Source organism: Triturus cristatus, chromosome 8 (genome assembly GCF_964204655.1).
Source record: "Triturus cristatus chromosome 8, aTriCri1.1, whole genome shotgun sequence".
NCBI classification, from domain to species: domain Eukaryota; kingdom Metazoa; phylum Chordata; class Amphibia; order Caudata; family Salamandridae; genus Triturus; species Triturus cristatus.
Genome location: NC_140591.1, coordinates 344,761,583 through 344,777,301, shown reverse-complemented (window position 1 = coordinate 344,777,301; position 15,719 = coordinate 344,761,583). Strand labels below are relative to the sequence as shown.

The following is a 15,719-nucleotide window of genomic DNA, read 5'->3' as shown; positions in this document are numbered from 1 at the left end:
TGCGTGGGAGGCGGTCGTGGGCTGTGAACGGCTGTGAAATGTGTCGTGTCCTGGTGTATTGCAAGAACTCCTACTCTTTTCTGGATATCCTGGTCTATGGTACTCTTGGTGTTTTGTTGGCTACGTTCTGTGCGGACTGGGACACGTTCCTGATAAAGGCCGGGTGGGGCTGGGTTACAAAATGGTGATTGCTTCCCTCAGATGCTGACAGGGGGGTGACTGGGTGGGCTGGCGGGGCGACTACTGTTCTGATTCGATGGGTTCCTCGGATATCCTGCAACAGCGCTGATATACTTGTAAGCTACGCGGGGGAGCCGAGAGCCTGTACTGGGGGACCCCCCAATATATCTTTTTCTTTTATATTTCCTTCTTTTATAATTCCACTTTTCTTCTATATTTCAGGTTCCGTACACCGGGCGACAGGCACGCTGTTAAGGGGGAGGCCGTAGCCATTGGCAGAGGTGCAGGGTGGGGGGTTAGGGGAGGGGTACTGTTGCTTTTTCCTTTTATGTTTCTAGGGCCTCTTTCTTATTCTTTGTGTCTCTTGGCTTTCTTTTCATTCCTCCTCCTTTTTACTTCTTTTGGGAACTGTTTAACAGGTTCCTCTCTGTACGTCCTGGTGGTACAGATTACAGGGGTGGATGTTTCTATAACGTTTTTATGTTGCAGCGGGCATAAATCTGTATTGGTGGGCGAATTTTATAGCTTATTGTTTATCCTGCTTAAGGTGCGTCAACGCCAACGTCCTGCCTGCAGTAGACCTGTCTGTGAATATCCTGAGCTGTGGTAACCCCTTGCTTTGGTATTATTGGATTGTGTGGCATCAGATCCTGTTCCTTCCTGAAACTCTAAAAGAAACCTCTTTCATCCTGGTACCGATATGGTACCGATAATATCCTGAGTTACGACGGGGCGTTTGGGAGGCGGGTTATTGCACTCTTCGAGCCTGATTGATTTGCTTTGCCCGACTCTGTACTATTGGCCGGCTGTGATGGTCTCAGGCCCGAGTTTGTAACTGCTTTATGTACCAATAAAGGTTTACCAAAAAAAAAAAAAAAAAAAAAGAGAGGAAGATGCGGCTAGATAGAGTATCCACCAGAAACAGCATTCCCAGTAACTTGCATTTGCCTCTACAGATTTCTTACCACACTTCCACCTGCATTCATAAGAGTATTATTACTGTTTTGTTATTTATGATTGACTCTTCTCTCTATATCCTTTACCTCTGTGTGGGGCATAAAAAAAGTGGGAGATATGCTAATATCACTGTTGGTAAAGACTGGGGTTCACGATTGGCTTCATATAGCACACTCTCCCACCAGTTATGCAACATTAGAATGGATACAGAAAACCTTTCTCCATAGCAGTGCTCCAACAGACCCACTATGTGTTGCTGTGCTGTTCTGCAGTTAGTCAACACCGCTCCAGAGCTGATAGAGCGGAACTGTATATAAGCGCCAAGCACAAGGATAAGAAAGCGAAGTGATACTCTTCCCCCATCCCACCACTTAGACTTAAAAGAGAAGATGCAATGGCATCACAATGTTAGCCACAGCCCTTGGAGGCCTCCGGCCACGGAACCGATTTCTCAGCAGATCCTGACATGACTTGAGTTTCCCTTGCCATCATCAGCCCCGCAGCAGATGGAGGCCTTGAAGGAGACCATGGTGCAAATTGTCCGTGCTCGTCCGGATCCCTTTTGTGCCATGTGAGGCTCCAAGGAACCACATGGGTCAACAGTTGGATTACCGCCAGCAGGTTCTTCCCTTAACCCCGTCTGTCCCCCCTGGAACCCATTACTAGACCCGTATCAACTCCAGTACAGATTTCTGCTCTGGTCCCAACATACTCACCATTGCAGACGCCAAAGTCTGACTCTGAACTGACTTCAGCTGGAGCCCTAACAAGGTTGCACTACGAAATTGCAAGCACAACCGATCATTATGCACCTGACCCTAAACCAAGACTTCTGACACATTACATCTATCAGCAGAGGCTCCATTATATTTTATTCGGACTCTGATCTGATGCCAGAACTAGAGCCACCCTGGGATGTTAATGACAAATGTGCAGGGGATGCCATTGGACTTGACACATTTATGAAACAGGATTCGACTTTTACTCTCTGGTTGGTGAGCCTTCATTTTTTATGGATATATCTGACCGCACATTCCTTACTTTATAATACTCTCTTAGCCACATATAAGCGCAGCCATGAGCGCTGACATGTCTTCCTTTCTTTCCTCACCTACTGACATGGATCCGGAGATCTACTCTTAATTTTTATTGGTCTGTAACTATGAAAGCAGAAGTTGGATCAGTGGTATCCAAAGGCACATTCTTATTGAAAATGGTGAGGGAATTTATGCTGCTTCGTCTGATGGAGGCTCAGAAAGTGATGGTAATGGCAGCCATCATTTCCAGACCATAGATCTGCAAAAGACAACCCTTCATAGAATGCAAGTAACTCAAAATGAAACCTCCAGCCTAATATTTCAACTCCCAACAGTGTGCATGCTACTCCCCTACTTAAAAAACGGCACTAGCTTCCGATTCAGTTTAAACCTGCTGTGTTTTTAAGAATTTGAAGGGATGAGCACCCCACTTTCTAACTAAGAAGTTGGAAAAGTAAATTCCATTCCATATTGTTAAATCTGGTCATGCCAACCGATTCACTGTTCCAAAATTCCCCGTAAGAGCAGATCGGAAGGTTGCAGCTTTGCAGCATTAGCCCCAGCAATTAGAAATTCTGTGCCGGAATTTGATTTTAGGCAGTCCTGAAAAATTCTCAAGACAGGGGTTTTGAGGCAAGCCTACCTGCTTAAGCCATCTTTTCCCAAGTAATAATCTTGCCTTATGTTAATAACAGAGCCAAGAATCCATAAGTGAACGTGCACTATACTAGATCAATTAACATGCCATAACATGTGTGTAACCGAACACAAAAAGTAGTTGCACAAGTTTGCTCCATGTCACTGGTACCGAATCAGAACTGCTTCCACGGCTGTTCCAGCAAATGGTCAGCTCCATGCGTGAAGCCTTTCAGTGAGTCCCAAGTTCAAGGGCAAAAAAGCACAGTGGGACTTGACCCCACTCCACCACTCTGAGTTAAAAGAAAAGGCACAATGGTGTCCTGTTGTGAGTTGGTCGCGTAGCCGATTTCTCAGCTGAATCCAGTGTGCCCCGAGTTTCCTGTGCAAAATTGAAAATACTGCAGCAAAATGTAATCCTTAAAGAGGCCATGCTTCAGATGTTTGTGTGCTTATCAGGAAAGCCTTCTTCGCCACCATCTTACTTCTTGGGACCAGCTTCAGGCCTCCTACTAACTCAAGTACAAGCGTTGACTCCATCTCCAAGATCCGCGCCAGGCCCTTCCACATCGATGTCGGTACTGACACCACCTGTGCTGGAAGAGGATCCAGTGCTGATTCTGATGTCGGACACCAATATGACTTTGCCTCGTCCAGTGTCACACTACGAGATTATAAATGGGCAACCGGTTATTATACATCCTGACTCTGAGCTGGTGCTCTACCAGCACAGATGCACAAGCAAATGTCCCTTTACTTTTTGGCTCTGTCTCTGAAAAAGTAGCACCCCAGGTTGTGGATGATGATAATGATGGGGTTAGGGATGATTTTCTCCTCACTCATTAAACAGATTATATATTTTACATTAATTTACAAGAGGCCAATGGGCTTGACACCTCCCCTGAGACGGGCTTTAACTCACCACTTGGGCCACCAATGCTAGAACGAACCTCCTTTGCAGTGGTGATACGGGGCAGCTGAGGTGCTAGGTTTACACCTGCTCTCAGTAACTCAAACATCCTGGTCAAAATACTTTTCCTGTCCACTAGTTAACATGTAGGTAACCAGGCATTTCAGACCAGCTCCTGGTTTCCTTACTAAATATCTTACTCCAGAGAGCCTTGTGGTTTGGGCTTCAACCAGTAAAGTGAATCATCATTCCCCACCACTCCTGGATAGGGAGTCCTAGAAAATTAAGGCCTTTGACAATTGTATGTTTCCCCTGCCAATCTGTGATGAAATGGGGTGTATTAAATGGTGTGGTTACGCAACCTCACCGTATAATATACTTCCTAACCCATTTAGGATCCTTGGGTTTTGTCTGTCAAACCCTCAAGTGAGTCCTGAATAGCTGCGGCAAAACAGCAAGGCTTACACAGAAGAACAAGTGTTGGTTTTTAAACAACACCAAAACATTTGAAGAAGAAATTGACATGTCACTCAAGAAATCCGACACCAATTTATAAAAATAGATTGTATTTTTATCGGAATTTAGACACTAGAATGAAAAAGAGGTCCATGAGATATAGATTTTACAAGCAATAATAAATCAGTTCACTATCACTCAACCTGTGAACAAGTCTTGGCAAAGTCAACTAATTGGACACTTAAAAAAAACTTTTTCAAAGAAACTTAGGTCAGTGTCAATGCTTTCATTAGGAAGTGAAGTACTTGGGGTGACCAATTCCGACAGGAAGCTAGTCGGGGGGGGGGGGGGGGGGGGGGAATCTTTCGGTTAGAAGTTCTTGGAGTGACCAGTTCCACGTGTCACTGTGCTGCGAGCAAGAGGCCCGTCAGCTGGTCCTTGGAGTTCTCTTGGTTTGACTGGACTCTGGAAACAGCTTCTCCCTGAGAAGGACATGACAAACACAGTCCCTCTATTCGTTAGCCAGCAGGTGAAGCCTCTCTTTTCTGGTCCCTCGTGCAGCAGGGCATTCCTTCTACAGTCCTTTTTCCAAGGCAGTCAAGATCTGAGGTCTGAGTGCCAGTAGTGCCCCCTGCATGCTCAGAAAGTACCGTCAGGGCAGGATGTGGTTGTCATTCAATGGGCTACCAGGTTCCCTTCCACCTAGTGACCACTTTCTGTGGACTGTGGCATCTGGCTATCCCAGGATGCACCATTCTGTCCACCCCCTATATGGCGAGACCCCTCTTTTGGAGTTCAGACTTCCCTAGCCCACCCCCAGGATGTGGCAATCTGTCACGTCTGACGGATGGGTCTTTCAAATCGTTCAACATGGCTATGCCATGCTTCTTCTTTTTGCCCAACCTGAAAGATAATTTGCCAAGAGCACCTGTCCACTCTTCTGCAGATGCATTCAAGAGTGTACAGGAAAGAGGAAATGGTTGTTACTCTTATTATTTCTTTGTGCCGAAAAAGGCGAGAATATGGCCTATTTTAGACCATCAGCCTCTGAATGCCTTCCCGGTATATGTAAGGACATATACAAAATGCTCATGGTGGTCCAGCAGCTGTCTGCTATGGACCCAGCTAATTGTGTGGTGTCTTTGAACCTGCAAGACATGTTTTTTTATATACCCATCCTGCAGTCCCAAAGCCATTACCTGTGATTCAAGGTAGACTAGAAACATTTTCAGTTCACAGTGCTTCCTTTAGGCCTCACAAGCGCCTCATTGGCTGTTCACAAAAGTTATGGTGACTGTGGTTGCTGCTACTTTTGGAGTTTAGGAGTGTTGGTCTTCATCTACCTCAACAACTGGCTTTTGACACAGGCTCGCCACAGTTGGTTCTAGACCAAATTCCATTAATTGTATCAGTCTTGGACGCAGTGCAGTTAAGGGCCATCCCTATGCCTCATTAAGTCCAGTACATTTGGGCTGTGCTCCTGAAGTTTCAGGCTTGGTCAGGGATCATAGTGAAAGTAACTTTGAGGTTTCTTGGCCTCTAAGCCTACTGCATTCTCCTTGTAAGTTATGCCAGGGGACATATGCAGCCTCTGGAATGGATCTGACGTTCCAGTGGGCCCAGCATCAAAGAAATCTGACAGATGTCATCCAGATCTTAGAGACGATTGCTCACAGTGTGCGGGAATTACGTTTTTGCCAAAATTGGTGACAGACCCCTTTCCCTTCTCCACCTAGGGGTGACAGATGACTTATCTTACCTGCTGAGATGGGGAGGATATCAAAGGACTCTGGTGTTCATCAGAAGCCTGGTTCCATATCAATATATTGAAGTTGCTTGTGACCCATTCATCTGGGTCTGAAGCCCTTCCTGCCATCCACCATAAGGAGGGTGTAGGTTCTCATGGGAGAAACCTCCTTCTTGTTTTATTGCCTCAGGCAAGGCAGAGTGTGCTCCTGGGACTTCAGAGGGGATGCTGTTCGCCTCTAGAAGTAGTCGGAATGTCATGATATTTTCTTGATCGTGAACGACATGGCAGGGTCCCTGAATGCTAGAGAGGATGAATTGAGCAGGCAATGCCTGGTGCTTCACAAATGGTGTAAGGCATATTTCAGCAGTGGGGAAAACCCTGGCTAAATTTTGTCGCCATGATCGAGAATGTAATGTGCTGAAACTGGAGTGCAACACAGGACTCCTGTACACCTTCTCACCCTTCCCCTCCTGTCCAGAGATCGGAAAAAGATTTAAAAAAACAACCAGAACTGGTCATCTTAGTAGTTTCTTATTGTGCCAGGACTCTGAACTTCTGCCATGAGCATCGGTCCTCCAATCAGGCTACACTTCATGTCTCAGCAACAGGACAGGGTACCCAACCCGAATCCGGCCAATCTACATGCATAGGAGATTGAGTAGCATCAACTGACTGCATTTTGTAGTAACTGACTCCACGCAGGTAGATGTAGTTGAAGAGGTTTATTTGTAGTTAGTTACAGGATATTTGGATCAGTCCAGATCTAGCCCCACCAGGAGCAGCTAGCATGCTGGTCAGCCCATCTCAACTGTGGATTTACTTGACAGAGTACAAACATTCCATAATACATCATTATAGTAACATTCCACTGGGTGAGCATGTGGTGGAAGAGGGTCTACATAGACAAAGACAGGGAACCAGGATACTACATATCCCCTTTTCTTCTATATAAAAAAACAATAAAGAAAGTAAACAAAAAGAAAAACCGAGATTGAGGATAGACAAAGAGGAAATATGGAACAGAGGAGAACCTAAGGTCAAGAAGAAAAATAATCCAGAAATAACATGAACAATGCAAAGGAGGAACAACAAGAACGAAGGAGAAACAGATACAAAATACCCATCCTCCCTTACACCAAAAAGAAAGCACCAACTAACAACCCAAAACACGCCAACTGGCCAGGTAAGCATGCGAGAAGGTAAAGCATAGCATCGAAAAGAACACTCCGGTGAAACCAGAGAACAGAAAAGCAAGAACGCACCACAATAAGAGAAATAAAACAGCGGAGAAAGAAAAACTGACATAGACAAGCGTTCAGAATCCACAAATGACAAATAGGAAATCTGAATACATGAGAGAAACAGGGAAGATAAGGGAAAATTACAATAAAATCCACATCAAACCCCATTAAAAATTAAAAATTCAATAAAATAATTTGATATGAACATAACATTACGTTGAATATGTCCGTGTGAGGACACACCTCGTGTAGAGGTCATACGTTGTGCACCGTAGTGAAGGGACCATAACCCATATGACACACCTCGTGTAGATGTCAAATGTTGTGCACCGTAGTGATGGGACCATAACCCATATGACACACCTGGTGTAGAGGTCAAATGTTGTGCACAGTAGAGATGAGTTATCATGGAAGAGATTACCTTAATGTAAAAACCCAAAGTTGTGCACTGTAGAGATGGGACTAAGACCCATAAAACACACCCTATGTAGGGTAACAAGTACACGTAAAGACGACATGGTGATGCTGTGCACTGAAAAGACAGGACTGAAACCCAAACAACCCAAGTACAAGAACAAGGGATCAAAACATGAAGAGTTATAATGCACCCTTTGGTACTCAACTTGTGTAATGCACTACAAAAAAAAAACAGTCCATGTAGGGACAACATTGTTTAAAGGTGACGTGCTGTGTACTCTTGTAGTGGGAGTGAACCCAAACTGTACATCTTGTGTGGAGTAATAGCATACTGGATCACTGAAGTAATGGGACTGAAACTCATACTGTATAGGAACCAAACATAGTACCAAAGGGCAAGAGTAATATGAGAAAATGTGAGTAACGCTGCAAAAGAGATTAACGCGTCGACAAATGTGGAAAGCAACTGCACTCTTTGGGAGAAATTACCAAAAGGTCAAGTAATGGACTGTGAGTTAATGGGACTAGTACCCATTCGCAAGCCTGTAGACGCGATAACTGTGAATAGACTAGACAGGACAATGGGCATATGCTTACCATGGAGACAACAACACTGCATAAGCAGATGTGAAACTATAGATAAATATTTCAAGCAGAAAACAGCGCCAGTAAGTTCCCTAAGAAAGTTCATGTAAGCTGCAAATTGACACTGGGTTGACTCCTTGAAGCGCATGCAGCGAAGCAGGCAAAGATTATATACAGAAGGCAAAGTGTGATGAGTGGCGACTCACCCAACGTCATGGCAAACAAAACTGTGGCTCCAATGACAGAAGAAAGTTCCTCATAATGGTGGTGACAATGGATTCTTTGAAAGTTATCTCACCACAGCACAAAGACGGAGGCAGATTACGGAGGCCGAAGAGCACCGACGTTTGAATAAACTTTATTGTCACATAAAAAAAAAGAGTGGTTGGCAAATGGGAAATCCAGCACAGAATACTTCGAGCTTAAAGAGTTGCGGTACTACTTCCAAGTAAAAGATGGCGGCACGTTCTTGACGCAGTGCCAGATGGGTCATAGCACACCTATGCTGGAGAAAGTCCATCAGCATACAAGTGTCGCGTGGAGACAGGAGGTAAGAGAAAGGATGCACCGTCACAAAAGAAGGATCGGCTCCCAGGAGTGACGTTGAAGCACGAGGTAATAACTTTAAAACCAGCTCGAGCCTACATGTTTTAAAATCACTAATAGTGGTTAAACTGACAACATTTTACTATAGTGTAGAATGCGCCTTTGTAAATAAATTTTAAGAGACTAGAAAAATCTCACCAACTGTCTCATCATTGTAAATGCAAATGGCCCGAAGTCCCAAAATCCCACACAAGAAATTATGTTAAAAAAAAAAAAAAAAATGAAACTGGCACAGTTAAAGATTAGGTAAAATTAACGCTGACAGAGGCACATTGAGAAGCAGAATCCTTTCATAACGAACAGTACCTCCAGACTGTCGTTTGAAACATCACAATGAAAACAACCAGACTTGCTGAAATATACTTTTCTGAGTGTGTTGTTGCGAGCGCACACAAAAGTATAATAGATTTGCACAAGATGTTTCCATGCTTGTTTCTGTGGAAGACTAGATGTGAAAGAACCACCACAGCAGAGAAGGTAAATACCTGGAGGTTGACAGGTTGGTCATAGATGAATGTCAATATGTGCAGCATCAATATGATCAGAATTAACAAGTAGAACAACAAAGATGTAGAGGCTTACCATCCAAAGAGGCGCAGCACTTGGAAATGTGGCCACATGAGATTGAAAACAGCACACTCGGGTTGCTTGATGTTAAGAGGCACCTAAACATTGTAGTGGATGCGAACCTCACTGTGTGCAGACGAAAACTTGTCCCAAACAATATTGATCCTGTGTGGCACTTGGGACTTGCAGAAAACAGGTTTGCTGAAAACAGAAGAACCTCACTGCACGGGAGACACAAACTCAGGCAGTCTAATTACCTTGCTTGTTGAAGCACTGTATACACAGCAGGAACAGGCTTGGGCTGCAGCTGAAACTGAATTAGCAGGAACTGGCACATTTGTGTAGTGGGCGACAGATGGCCAGGTCACTGGAGGGGCTGAACGGTGCCAGTATGTTATATATACTCAGCTGTAGATACAGAAGTTGCTTCACGTTTAGAAAAGGTCGCTGGGTACTCCACACTTGAAAATGAAGGACTTAACAGGTAACCACGCAGGTTCTTAGAGTCAATTTGTCGTCATAAAAATGTAGTAACTGACTCCACGTAGGTAGATGTAGTTGAATAGGTTTATTTGTAGTTAGTTACAGGACATGTGGATCAGTCCAGATCTAGCCCCACCAGGAGCAGCTAGCATGCTGCTCAGCCAATCTCAACTGTGGATTTACTTGACAGAGTACAAACATTCCATAATACATCATCATAGTAACATTCCACTAGGTGAGCATGTGGTGGAAGAAGGTCTACATAGACAAGGACAGGCAACCAGGATACTACACATTTGATCTGCCACCTGAAGTGATAGATGTAATCCTTAATGCCAAGCGCTTTGCCCCGAAATCCATTTATGCCAGGTGTTGGTGTAGCATTTGCACAGCTGACCTTTTTCAAGCAAAGCTGTGGAGCATACTTTTGTTTGTTTTGTCTTTGACCCAGCAGAGTCTTGCAGTGAGAACTATTAAAGTTTATTTGTCTGCCTTTTTTGCCTTTCTACCTGTGCCAGACCAACCGTCCTTGCTTAAATCACCTGTTGTGATGTGATTTATTAAAGGTTTATTGAGTTTTTGAACTTCAGGCACTTTCGGTGCATCTGCCGTCCTCTGCCTCTTTCCTGGACAAGTTGGTGTTGAGGACCCGATCAGTATTCTTACCACAAGTTGTGACTCCCATGCTGTGTAAGCCATCACTCTACCTGTATTTTTTGCTATCCCCACCTCACTCCTTGAAAGAAGAGAAGGTGGCCCATTGGCTGGACTGCAAAAGAGGTTTAGACTTTTATTTTAAACCATACCAAGGACCATTGAGTGGGCGATGAACCATTTTTGGCATTGTGCAGAAAAGGGCCATGTTGAGTTCTATAATCCTCTCCATTGAGATCTGCTGCACACTTACTAAGAAACATTCCCCAGAAGATCTGAGGGCCCATTCCACCCGGGCTAAGGCTGCTACTACTTTGTTGACATGTAGAGTGAATGTCTTTGACATCTACCAGTCTGCATCGGTGGCCTGAGTACACACATTCAGGAAGCACGTCTAGCAAGACGGGCATTTTTAGTTTGAGCATACTCCGCAGACTTACCAGTTGGGTAGGTACTGTTTTGGTATCTGTTATAAAGTGAGGAGTCTATGGTTAGAAGTATCCATCCAAGACGGACTTCGTCCTACACAAATCCCAATTCCATCGATATCTGCAGTTGCGCCACGCGCTATCCCCAGCCATTGGTTCATTGACCACGCTCCCGGAATTTCATCCCTTGGAGGGTAGACTGTTAATGGGAAACTTAGGCCAGCATAAAATCCGTCAGATATACCAGTCCCTCACGACCTATGCTACGACTACATTACACAATACACGAGAGCGGTGGGAGGCTGATCTCCCAGACTTGACCGATGATGATTGGGCTGAGGCGCTGGCGAGTCCGCGTGGGGCGGCGGTTTCCACCAGATACCGTTTGATCCAATTTAAATACGTGCACCGGGTCTATTACACGCAAGTTCGGCTCTGGCGTATGGGAGTGATCCAGTCCCAGGCCTGCTTGCGCTGCCGTGTTGAGGACGGAACTTTCTTACATACAGTGTAGACGTGTGGGGCGTTACAGGTCTTTTGGCAGGGGGTAGTGAATTGTTTGAGTGAGGTGCTGGCCTGGACCCTTCCCTTAGAACCCCGTTTGATCTTACTCCATAGTACTGAGGACATAGGAGGGAACTTGTATAAGCGGCACTTATTGTTTCTAGGTCTCACCTTGGCCAAACGGGATGTGGCCCAGCACTGGAAGGATGATTCTCCCCCTAGACTGTCTCCTTGGAAGAAGGCGTTGGACCGCTGTATGATTGCGGAAATCGCGGTCTTTCAGGCCCGGGGGTGCCCAGCGAAACATGGAAAAATTTGGTCCAGATGGGCTACATATAGAGGTATAGACCTGGCGTTGTTGGAACAGCCCGACTGGGGAGACCACATAGAAATAATGCTGAGAACCACGTAGCACAACTCGCTTGTTGTGTCCAGGAGGTGTCTAAACCCTACAGTACTGTGGTCATTGTCATGTGGTGTAATGAGGAAGCAGCAGGTGTGGGCATGAGTTGGGAGGGGAGGGGGGGGTTGGGGGTCTGATGTTTGCAGACCGGGGAAGTGGGAGGAAATTGCAGAAAAGGGGCTTATGTGTTCCACTCTATTACGAAGTCGCCTTTCTTGATTGACCCTTGCACTGTACAAAACAATAAAATTTGTTGTTAAAAAAAAAAGAAGTATCCATCCAAAGAACAAGCTGCCTGCTTACCTTCGGTAATGCCCTTTCTGATGGAAACTCTATCCAACCACAGATTCCTCACAACCCCCCTACCTCCCCCCTCTAAGGAGTCACCTCATTTTCAACATCTAAAAAGTTCTACAGTTGGTATTAAGCACACTGGTACCAACAACCGTTCATGCTCCAGTCTAAGGGGGCAGAAAGGGATATGAGAAGAAACTGACACCAGCGCATAGGGGTGGCTCTTATATGTGGCGCCAGTCATCAATTCCGGGATAGTGTGGAGGCGCAGGACTGCACAGTGCTGCTTGGTGGTGTGCAGGAGCATTGTTATGGAAATAAGTTTCCAGAATCCTGTCTGGCACCTGAGGAGTATTCAAGGGTGGGTAATCTGTGAGCATTACTGAAGGTAAGTGACTTTTTTGCACAGCAGTTATTGCCCTTTTGAAATTGTGAAAGCATAACATCATCTTAGAGCCAAATATCTCCTCCCTCTTGTCTTGTAGAATTCCCTGAATCTTATGAAATAAAAATATTTGTGATACTTTTTCACTGATAATATATATAGTACTTTGGGGAGAGTGTTCCTGGCCATCTAGTCCGCCCCCTTCAAAAACAACTGTGTTAACGCTTTGGATTAAGATCACTCACGTAAAGCATTGTATTGATTTAAATGTATGCATAATACTGCTAAGAAAATTTATGTTTTGTATTTACAGTTGCTGGACGACATTTGTAGTCCAATAGTTACACAGCCAAAACCTAAAATTGAATCTCCCAAAGAAGAAAAGCTGCTAAATGGTGATCATTTTCATAATAGTGAAATGGAATCAACGGAAGGAACCATCAAAAACCCAGTCAAAAACTCTCAACACAATGGTGATTGCCATCCCAATGAAAATATTACCAGTATGGATGCCGATAACTATTAATATCCAACCGTTCCACCATAATTCTGAAGAAAAAAATATTTTTGTAGACTGTGACCAAAAAAAGAAATACTCTGATAAATTATTTGCTTTTTTTTTCTTGTTTAATAGGGAATTTTTCTTTCTTCTTGGAATATTTTATGTTATGCCATTCCGTTACAAATATGTGCTTATTGCTTAATCGAACAGGAAGAAAATACCTCTGCCTCCTAAAATTCCTGTGGAATTGTGAATTTATTGTGTCTGTTCAGGGTTGAGCAAAGTCAATAAATATTAAGTGTCTTCTTTAATTTCTCAAGATCTTGTATTAAAACAGTGGCAAGCCATTACCCTTTATGGGATGAGAGTTCCTGATAATTGAACATTCAGTATGCAAAACGATTTTCAATTCTAATCCAACCACCAGTTGATTTTCCAAGGAAACAATATACTTAATGTCTTGAGAACTTATTTGAATGCTTGTGGAAAGAATCTGCTTGTTCAGTGGCATGTAATGCACTTTGAAATGTTATTTTCTTGAAAAAATATTATGTCAAGCAAGAAGAATGATGTGCATACGTTTGTGTCTGTTTTTTGAGCTTTCATTGACCTTAAAAAAATGCAATTTGAATTAAAAGATTTGTTTTTCGAAAGACAGTAGTCTGCCTCTATTGTTTCTACTAGATAAAGGGGTTAAAAAAACATACACAATCGTTTTTACCAAGGCAGTGCCGGTTACCTTTTTTTCTGGTTCATTGTGTTTTCAAACTGTGCTAGTGTATTTCTGTGTGCTGTTAGCTTGGCACGTTTCATTATATCATACATCGATTTCTAGCTTTTAATTGTGGACATGTTGACTTGTTCCCATATATCTCACCCTCATTTAGCACGGTAATCATGTGTACTTGAACCTATAAGCACTGCCTATTACTCAGTTCACATTCAATATGTCACCCACCCACATACATTTGTAATCTTTGATGTACACCATGGTAGTGAAATTGTGTGCAAAACGTCTGCATAATTTTGAAAAGCTTTACACAGTTTGATGTGTGCTATTTTTGGGGGGATTTGTTTATGTCATCACAAACATTACTGACACTTAGGTATGGTTCATATTCACGTTCAACTCTCCTGATCATGACTCATGAGAGCCTGCTTCCGAATGTATATCTGGTACTGTGCGTATTGCAGCGTAGGAAGGTGGAATCTGACTATATGGTTGCCCCCACTTTTTGCCTGGTGTTTTGCTGGTTTATGACTTAGTTGGACTGGGATCCTGCTATTCAGGGCCCCAGTCTATCTGCTTTCTCTGTAAAATGGTTTGCATGTACATTAGGTACATATCTAATTGGATTCTGGAGTGCCTTATAAGCCACTAGTATATGGTATACTATGTACCTAGGGCATAGGTACCTCAGAGGCCCACCAGGGGCTGAAGCATGTATTATGCCACCCCTGGGAAGCACTCCAAAATGGCACCACAGGTCTGCTACTGCAGCCTGGGTAAGGGTGTGCTTGCACCCCATACGGTGGTATAGGCTACCTATATCCACATATATACAGACACAAAAAAACCTATACGTCATTCCTATGGCAGGCTTTGAAATCCTGAAGGCAGAGTGCTTGGTTTTGTGTGAGAGGGTGCCCAAGCATGAGCTGAGCCCCTCTGCAGCTTTCGAAAATACTTCCTTATGGCTGTTCTGTGATACAGCCATACCATATACTCTTAAGTGCATTATAACCTCGCGGTAAATGCTAACTTTGGAATGGCTGCATCAAAACATGTCGTGTTTGGTGTCAAACATCTTGGAATACTACCCCCGCCAGTTCTGGCGGCGTGGGTAGCATTCCACCCTTCTAGAGGGAGAGACATGTTCACACTGGTCTAACCCGGTAGGACTTTCCTGAGCCCTGGCATCACAAAATGGATGCCTCTGCCACAGACACGGGTCTGGCCTCCTGCTGCTGACCGAAACTCCGGCAGGGGAGGCCTGGACAATAGGTTTCCTGTTGAAGGGAGGTGTAACCACCTCCCCTGACAGGCAGATGTGTATTGGGGCTGGGCGGGAGCACTCTCTGGTGCTTTGAAGTCCTGAACTGGGGGCACACTTGGTGTCCCTGTGCATAGTCCAGTTCAAACCGGTTGCAGGGGCTACTTGCCCCTGCTCTGGCACAAAGCTGGACAAAGGAAATGGGTGTAACCACCCCTCTTTCCAAGCCCACCCATAGGTGGGGCCTTAGAGTTAGTCCATCCCCTAAACTTACTATAAGTATAGGAATCCAGTCTCTAGGACTTTAGATTACCCTGGACGAAACTCTGCAACATAGATCCTGGACCTTCGACGTTCTATCCTGACTAGAAGACTGAAGAAATTTCCCTTGGGGTCAAGGAGTGACTCCCCTGCTTGGCAGGCACCAAAGAAGCTACTGACCGGTCTGCAATTCTGAAGCTCCCGCCGGACGCCGAAGTCTCTGCATCCCCAGAGGTGGATTTCCAGACTTCCTAGAGGCTACCCTAAGTTCACAGCAAAGCTGAGGCCCGTGGCTATCGTGGGTGACCTGGAACCGTGACCCCTGGACACCGTGAACTTTTTCCAGCAACACTATCTTCCTGGTCCTCGTCGAAGTTGTGCTTTGGGCTCCAAGTAGCCCCAGCCTTGAGCACCTCCTGCACCGAAGATTGCTGGCCTCCACTCCATGAGTGACCCGTGGGCCAGTTTC

The 15,719-nt window shown here is 44.6% G+C and overlaps 1 protein-coding gene across 1 annotated transcript in view; it reads left to right on the top strand.

Moving 5' to 3' along the window:
* HSPH1 (heat shock protein family H (Hsp110) member 1) overlaps nt 1-13,645 on the top strand; it is a 702,844-nt gene extending 689,199 nt beyond the window's left edge. The window contains exon 18 of the mRNA XM_085621665.1: nt 12,807-13,645. Within this exon, the coding sequence (XP_085477791.1) occupies nt 12,807-13,019 (213 nt within the window). The 3' untranslated portion in view covers nt 13,020-13,645. The remainder of the gene's footprint in view (nt 1-12,806) is intronic.
* Nucleotides 13,646-15,719: the final 2,074 nt, after the last annotated feature.